Below are 8,728 nucleotides of genomic sequence, written 5' to 3'. Positions count from 1 at the left end.
CGCTGCCCTATGGGTTGTGGGGATCGCCCCCTCCCCACCCTAGTGCCCGCCCTCCCCAGTGCAGCCCAAGGAGGGGGCGCAGGTCACTTTGGGAAGCAGGTGGATGTTAAGAGTGAACAAAAAGTGGGGAGGAACCACTTGGCAACCTTCATAGGAATCCTTTTCTGATTACAGCCACAGCAAACAATGGGCTGTTGACTGAGCTCTTCTGAGCTGTTAGAGAAGGAAATTCTAATCTACCCACCCGCAAAGGGCGAGTGAGCAGGGCCACTAACACAGCTCCTGTGGCCGGGCCTAGCCTTCAGGGGCAGTCAGAGGGCACAGTCTGTTCTCTTTGTCTCCTCTCCATGATCCCTAGCAAAAGCGGCCCCATCCCACTGCTCCCTTCCACATCCCTCTTACTCCAACCACTGGCTTTTCTCAAGCCAGGGTGCCCTCCTAGGTTGCCCTCAGAGCCCTCCCTCTCCCACGCCTACCCAGGGGTTACATGGAGCTCCTCAATGGATGAGTTGTTGCCACTGAGAAGTCTAGGGACATCAGGGCAGCAGAGGCACTACAAGTCCCAGAAGCCCCCGCACCCAGCTCTCCACTTCCTCCTGTTAATAAAGGCTGCTATTCAAATGCATCATCAGAACGAGTTTGGCAAATGAATTTTAATATACAAAACAACAAATATAGATTCACAGCATTTAAAAAATCAAATAACCTTGTAAATTTTTTTTTTTTTACAAAAAAAGTCAACAAAAATACATATCAAGTTACATCAATCTTGTACATCATACTTCGGCTGCCAACAGCGAATTCCTCAGTTCAGAAGTCCCATCCTTTGACCTATACAGATGACACATCATCTTGAAGTTAACGAGCTAAAATGTTGCCCAAAGTCTTGCAAAGTAGGTTAGCAAGTCATACACAATGGACACTAATATTTACACAAAAAGATTAGAAAGATTAAAAGTATTTTCTAAATATAAAATGTCAGTGCCTGTGAGATAACTAAAGGCAACAATGTAAAGTATGTTGTAGGTAAGTAAACTTACATCAAATATTTAAGCTTTTGCTTTTTTTTTTTTTTTTCAGATCAGTCATGTTCCACTTATTTTTCCAAAGCCTTCTGAAATCCACTTTCATTGCATCCTGAAAACAACAATATCAGCCAAGGGAAACTTTAATAAACTGATTTGCAGATTAGGTTATTATGGAAAAGCTGGGTCTGCTAGTAAGTTTCACCTAGTTGACTTGGGTCCCGCATTTCTGGCCTGTGAGCTGGTGAAAGAACATTTATTCATAGTTCTTGACACTGTCGTTTGAGGGACACTTCTTTCTTCTCTCCCTGACAAGTAATAGTGCAGAAATACTCCCCCGAACTCCAGGTCATTATGCTGTTCCATTCTGGCTAGGACACCAAGTTGATTTGTATGAAGGAGTATCAGCAATTTGGCTTGCAGAGATTTCCACCTGGTAAAACGCTGGTTCAGCTGGCTTTTACAAAATACTTCTATTGTGAACCAAATTTTGAATTAAATGCACTTTTGCTTTATGTCTAGGTAACAGTCATGTAGGATGGGGGGATTTTCTGAATAAGAATGGCATCGGTTTTCATCTAGGCTAGGTATAAAAAAGGCACGATATTCAGAAATAGTGTTTGATGGTGAAATGTTTTCAACTACAAAATCAGATCTACAGTGGGAAACAAAAATCAGATCGAATGAAAAGCAGCCACGCGGCTGGTATCCCAGGGAAGCTCTGGCGTACTACTGCTGCCCTCTTCCCAGTCTGCAGGCCAAAGACAAAGAAAGCTACTGCTCCAGGATTCTGCAAACATTCAATTTTATGATTTTATAATTGCTTATAATCTACTTCAGGGTTTTTATATGTTTTAGGTATGATCACAATTGAAAAGGCTGCTTTTGACCCAAGGCTACTTCAACTGTCTGCTAACAAAGTCGACAAATTTTCAAACATGAAGAACGAATAGGTGAAATTCCTCAAAATGTTATGTCATCTTTTTTTTTTTTGGCCCATCTATAATATTATGTAATGTAAGGTTAAAAAGAGAGAAAGGCAGAGAGGCTGGAGACAGCAAGATTCCCAGTGAAATTCATACACTGTCCATGGAGGAGGTTCTCTGTTCCCTTTTTTTCCAAGTGGAACATGTGACTCAAATCAGAAGGAAGTTTGGCAAACGGAAAATGAGAATACTTGAGCCTTCTATTCTTTGAAGAACTCAGGCATGTGGTAATAAAACCCAAGCCAGACATGCGGATTTTCAAGAAGTCAAAGGATGTTCTAGCCTTTTAAAAATGTTAGCGGTTTTCAAAATCACCTGAACGTCGAAGTAGGATCTACCCAGGAAAGATCTTTAATCGAGTGACCCTCATACTGTATAAAACTGACTGGGGCAATGAACTGAACCTGATTTAACAAAAACATGTCCTGGTATTCATGAGTCTCTGTTAGGAAGTCCATGGAGGTAGGTGGGAACCGGAAGTCAGGGCTCAGCTGGAAAATAAATTAGGACTCGCCACAAAATGCAAAGCATTTCTTCATTACCCATGAATAAATATTAGGAAATGGAAGCCCTAAGAATGACTCTTAAACTGAATCCTCACGGAAAATGTAACATAAGCAAATGATTCTCTTTACTTCCTTAAACGAATTCTCTTATATTACATTTAAAATAATTTGTTCAAAATTGCTGTACATACAAAAACAACCCTAGCAGAGACCCCTACAGTTATTGCTAGGTGTGCAGGAAAAACATATTAAGTATAGTTTCCAAAATGTATCATTGTATTTTGTTAGTAAAAAGGTCAGTTCTATAAACACAACTAAAGTTGGAATGTCTGTTCAAGAAGGAAACACGCACACACGCCCCCACATGCCACAGGACCTCTCAGCAGCTCCTTCCTGCAGCAACTTCAGTCTCAGGACACGCTGCGCGGCGTGATGGTCCACAGAAGCAACTCAGGGGCTGCCAGCCACAGGGCACCTGAACCCTTAGCAATGCTGCCCATAAGCACGCGTGCCAAGGTGGCTCAGAACGGACATCAGCCGTCACAGAATGTTCCAAGGGTTCACCTGAGAGGACAAAGGTTATGTTTTCTTGATTCATGATGTCACCCCTCAGGAATGGCTCTGGATGTGGGGGGCTTCAGGGAAGAAGGGAGGTGCCACACACCTGCAGACTGAAGAATACACTTTTGTCTCTGACATCACAGACTTGTTTATTCTCAAACATGAGCCTGTTAGAAAAAAAACTTTGCAGCGATTGCATACAAAAATGAGCTTCTCAAATAGAAATCCATTAACAGTGTAACACAGTATCTCCTGTCCAGGGCACTGAGCGGGTTGAAAGGGCATCTCTGTTGCAGAGCCTGCCTTCTCTAGACATAGTTATAAGTTATGTCATGAAAATGTACAACACGGACAAAGAAAAGGAGGTGATTTTCTGCAGGTGTCAGCGCGCATGGCCTTTGTTAATAAAGACTGCTATCTCTGAGCCAAGATATTTTGTGAAGGTCTCTCTTATAAAGAACAAGTCCTCAGAAGCCTGATGACATGCTCAGGTGACACAGTTATGCCCTACTGTTTGGCTTTATGTGATAAAGGCAGCTTCGGATTCCCAAGAAGCAGGACTGCTTTGCCTGTCTTTGCGATTTCACTGGTAAGGACGATGTCGGGAGCAGTGCGGCTTTTTGAGAATGCCTTCTGACCAGTGCATTTTCATATTCACTGTATCATAAATATTAGAGTAAATGAGCTTTTTATATTGCAAACAGTTGTTTGAACGGCAGTTTTTTTTCTTTTTTTTTTTTTTTTTGGAGACATAGAGTCTTGCTCTATCCCCTAGGTTGGAATGCAATGGTGCGATCTCAGCTCACTGCAACCTCTGCTTCCCAGGTTCAAAAGATTCTCCTACCTCAGTCTCCCCAGTAGCTGGGATTACAGGCATGCACCACCATGCCCAGCTAATTTTTGTATTATTAGTAGAGACTGGGCTTTGCAATGTTGGCCAGGCTGGTCTTGAACTCCTGACCTCAGGTGATCCACCTGCCTTGGCCTCCCAAAGTGCTGGGATTACAGGCATGAGCCACCGTGCCCAGCCTTGAATAGCAGTTTCTTAGGTTACAGTATGTGGGCAAGACGTGATTTCTGCTCGGAGTTACTCAAGATGTGCGGGCAGGAGGGAACCGACTCCGAGACAAAGCCAGTGTGCAGGAGGATTTCTCCCTCCTCGCCTGAAAAGCAGTGGATTCTTGAGGATGCGTAAGTTGCTCTGCACTGAGGACTGCGATGAAGGTGACAGGTGCCTCTTGTTTCTCTCCCCTTCGCTTGCAGGAAGAGGAACCTTGCAGGATGACGTCTGTACTACCATTTAGCATCTGTGTGGACAATGCCAGGGAACACCGTGGTCAGCTCCACGGCAGCTGTACGTCCCCCCGTGTTACAGAAGAGAGTAAGAGCTCAATTTCTAAGTGTGACCAGACATGTGCAGCATTGTGTCAACCCCGTCTTGACGACACCCTTGAAAATCAAACGCCGAAGCGATCCTCTAACCTCGTCACCCCGTAGGAGCTGCAAAGCCCTGGATGCTGTGTTAGGACCAGCGGCAGCACTTGCTCACCATCAGCAGGGGTGGTTTCAGCTGCTGCCTCACCACTCACTGTAGAGCACGGTACCGGGTCCCACATCTGGGCCATCTCCTAGCGGGTCATGGGTGTTTCTGTGTAGTTTTGATAAAGTTTTGTGTCATGACCATCTCCTCCCTTCCACAAAGGCAGCTGGGTCTCCAAAGACTGAAGGTGATTCCAAGACCTTCTCTCCTTCATTGATTCCAAAAAGGAAGTTTTTATCACTGGGTCCAAGAAACCTTCCCTGGATTGAAGCACACAAGAAACAAAGACAGTTCTCCTCTTGACACCCAGCTCCGTGGAAGCACAGCCTCCTGTTTTCATTTCCGGAAGGGGGTGAGCCTGTTGAAGGTGTGCCAGAAGAGCGAGGGCTTCCTTTTGGGTTCCGCCAGGCCAAATACCTGCTGCTGGGGGACGCTTGTGGGCATAGTGATGTGGCGCTGGTGGATGGGGTGCAGGCTCTGGTGCGGTGGGGCCACGGGGCACCTGTTGTAGCCTGACTCGGGAGGGGAGAGAGATGGAACAGGGACTGAGGGTCACTTGTTAACCAAAAAGGAAAAAAATGAAAATGCTGAGACTCCAAGTCCAAGTTCTCAGCTAATTCTTTTTTTTTTTTTTTGACAGGGTCTCACTCTGTCGCCCAGGCTGGAGTGCAGTGGCGTGATCTTGGATCACTGCAATCTCTACCTCCCAGGCTCAAGCGATCCTCCCACCTCAGCCTCCTAAGTAGCTGCACCTACAGGGGTGCTACCATGCCCAGCTAATTTTTGTACTTTTTTGTAGAGAGCTAATTCTTAATTCACATTAACCAAAAAGAAGGTCCAGTAGCTATGCTTGCTATGTTCAGGTACTCCGTGTGGAGCTTGACACAGTCTCTGTCACTGAAATCTCCCAAAAAGCCTCCAAGGAGGGTATTATGACAACTAGACAGGGAAAGAAACTGAATGCCAGGACACGCAGCGGGGAGTGGTGGAATCCAAGCCAGACTGACGGTCACGGTGAATAGCAATAAAATGCTCTAAATGGAAGTCTGGAGCTCATGCTACCTCAGCCCAAATTCTTCTGTGCCATTTACCGGCTGGGATTACTGCAGAAATTATTTGATTTCTCTACTCCTTGGTTCCCCAATCCCTAAAATGGGGATTACAGTACTATGGGGTTGCTATGAGAATTAAATGAATTAATAGAAGTAAAGTGCTTAGAACTGTGCCCCCAATACGTAATCACTCTAATCAAAACTTCACTGGCCTAGGTATTTTTCATCTGTGCAGAGGTAATTTAGAAGGTTCATTAAGATTAGCGATTAGATCTAAAGGTAACTGTGTGAGTCAGCATGGCACGAAGAGGGTGGGCTCTGAAAGCAGGAAGGCCTTGGTTCAGAACCCACCCCTGCCCCTGACCTGCCAGAAGGCTCTCCCTATCTCCCGAGGTGGCAGGAAGGAAGAAATCAGATAACGCAGGCACCGCGTCCCACCGGGTGGCCACCCGTGAATGTCAGCAGTCCTTCCGTTCTGAGGAGCCCGGCTGTGGGGTGAGTGACTCTCAGAAGATACGGACAGAAAACAATGTATTCTGACAAAATGATTTACTAGTAACCTGACATTAGAAGTGGAGATTTTAAAAAAGTAATAACATGGGTTTTTCTGCTTTAAAGATACTTGTAACTTAGTGGGGAAAATAAATTATGCATTTGCACGGAGAAAGCAGTGGAGTGCTCAGTGTGGTTTGGGGAAGGAGCTCCTCCTGGCCTTTCAGTCAGTGGCCTGCTGCAGTCCTGGGATTCACTGGTCCTTGCTTTTGCATTTGCAGTCAGGAAAATATGAACAGAGATAAATTTCATAGGGTAATCCCTTTTACAGTAGAAAGATGACTGGAATAAAGTTTCTAAGAATGCAGTGCATATTTTTTGGGAAAAATCCTTATTAGTGAATTCCTGCTGGGCCAGCTATCTGCATTACCAGCAGCGTGGACAGATCCTAGTTCATCAGAGCCCTGGGTATGCAGCCTGGGCATTTTTGAACAGCTGCCCTGGGGATTCTAATGTGCGTGGAGGTTAGGGGATCACTGCCCTAAATCAGCTCATGTGTCTTTTTTTTTTGAGACGGAATCTGGCTCCGTCACCCAGGCTGGAGTGCAATGGCTGGATCTCAGCTCACTACAAGCTCCGCCTCCCAGGTTTACGCCATTCTCCTGCCTCAGTCTTCCGAGTAGCTGGGACTACAGGCACCCGCCACCTTACCTACAGGCGCCTGTCACCTCACCTGGCTAGTTTTTTTTGTATTTTTTAGTAGAGACGGGGTTTCACCGGGTTAGCCAGGATGGTCTCGATCTCCTGACCTCGTGATCCGCCCGTCTCGGCCTCCCAAAGTGCTGGGATTACAGGCTTGAGCCACCACGCCCGGCCCTCATGTGTCTTTTTTGGTCTAACTCCTTGCCTGATGTACCGAGCCTTTACATTTTTTTCTTACTTAAACTAGACTATATCCAGCCTATAGCTGATGAAGCAGTTTGGGGTTTGAGATTTTGTCCTCTCATGCTAAAAGAGGCAAGAGGACTTGGTTTTGCCTCAGACTGGTGATGTGCGTGACCCGGTGGCTAACACCATCAGCACTTGGGGGAGGGGAGCGGAGGGGCCGCTGGTGGGCAAGGAGATCTACCACCCTCTGGCAGAACCTCTGAAGGTTTCCTACGCCCACATCCCAATGGGAGCAAACACTGACGCACATTCAAAACCAAACACAGGCCACCTTCACCTGCCCCCACTTCTGAACCTGCCCTTGAGTTCTAACTTCTACTGTTTTCCTTACTCCAAGCTGGTCACAGGCTGACAACTTGGGGTATGCTCCCCATTTTCAGGAGAATACTGATAAGCATTAAGGAGACAAAGCCTTCTCCATAACTTACCTTTCGACTTTCCATGTCCTGTCTTTTGAGCATTTAACATGGCAAGTTTCTTCTGGTTTTCTGAAATTTCCATTCCTGCATTTAGAAATAAATGCGACATATATTCAGAACACGTGAACATGTTTCAGAGCAAAACTTGCATCACAGCCCATATCAGCATTGACGTTACCACCATAACCTGAGACCAAGAACCTTAATCCTCAAAGAACCCGGACAGGTTGAAGACCAGCAAAGGGGAAGTCACAAGGATTATCGCCAAGGTGGCCATGTGGTTGTCCTGCAAACCCGGAGAGCTTGGAGAGTGAAACGGGGTGGTGCCCACGAGAATGCAGGATGTCTGTGTGAAGCCCGACACTCCCGGGCAAACGTTCACACAGGGTCATCCCAATTATAACCTAAAGGACGAGGCCCCAGAAGGAGAGCACAGAGCAGAGTCCCAGGGCCTGTTCACCCACACGCTACGAGAGCTTTGCACACTAGCAGTTACACCCTGAACAAAGGTACCATATGAGTAGCAGGAACCGGATTCCGTACCCCAGCTGTGCGCAGTGTGTGCCCTGAGCGTTCCCTCACTGTCATGTCCAGTAGTACAGTGACAGTGTACGTGTGCAGTGCGCGAACTGGGTGAAACAAGAGTCACCGGAAAGACAAGACGAGGCAACCCTTGGCTTCGAAGGATGTGGGGAACGAGAAGGAAGGACAGAGCTGAATGGCCAGGGCTGGGTGCTGGGGCCCTGCCTTCTCCCGAGGGAAGCCTTCCTCCTGGAGGCAGGTGCTCGCTCCAGCTTGGCAGAGGTGACCCAGGCCCTGCGTCTGCTAGCTCGCACTGCCTGGCTCACTCCCGAGGTTCCCTCTCTACCTCTGCCCACTCTGCTCCCCTGGCCCTGACTCCTTCACATGCCCAGTATCTGTCCCAGACGGTCCTGACGTCGGGCTCAGGCTCTGTATGCTGGCCACTGGGGCTGTCCCTGCCTCCAAAGCCCTTCGTGTCCATTCTCTCTGACCTGCTACATAAAGTGTCTACCCACACACATGCATCAAGCATGAGGGCTGCCAAAACATTCCAGGCAAGGAATGCATCCAGTTTTATCACACACGCGCCAGTTCCCAGACTTACTGGCTCAGGAGTGCCTCAGTCATACACTCGCGTCCTCTGACCACTGGCCATGGGGAGCATCACACGGCAAAGG

General features: G+C 47.1%; 1 protein-coding gene across 10 annotated transcripts in view; it reads right to left on the bottom strand.

The window, feature by feature from the left end:
• Positions 1–638: 638 nt before the first annotated feature.
• The window catches only part of SPATA13 (spermatogenesis associated 13), a 153,092-nt gene continuing 145,002 nt past the window's right edge, over positions 639–8,728 (bottom strand). For 5 of the 10 annotated variants that reach the window (XM_028837286.2, XM_077974275.1, XM_028837289.2 and 2 more), the window contains 2 exons: positions 7,539–7,613; positions 639–5,130 (listed from right to left, as the gene is read on the bottom strand). In XM_028837286.2, the coding sequence (XP_028693119.2) occupies positions 4,955–5,130; positions 7,539–7,613 (251 nt within the window). In that variant the 3' untranslated portion in view covers positions 639–4,954. The remainder of the gene's footprint in view (positions 5,131–7,538; positions 7,614–8,728) is intronic. The other 5 variants (XM_077974272.1, XM_077974274.1, XM_077974276.1 and 2 more) reach the window with 2 other exon arrangements.

This window comes from Macaca mulatta, chromosome 17 (genome assembly GCF_049350105.2).
Source record: "Macaca mulatta isolate MMU2019108-1 chromosome 17, T2T-MMU8v2.0, whole genome shotgun sequence".
Classification (NCBI taxonomy): domain Eukaryota; kingdom Metazoa; phylum Chordata; class Mammalia; order Primates; family Cercopithecidae; genus Macaca; species Macaca mulatta.
This window is presented reverse-complemented; position numbering and strand designations above follow the sequence as displayed.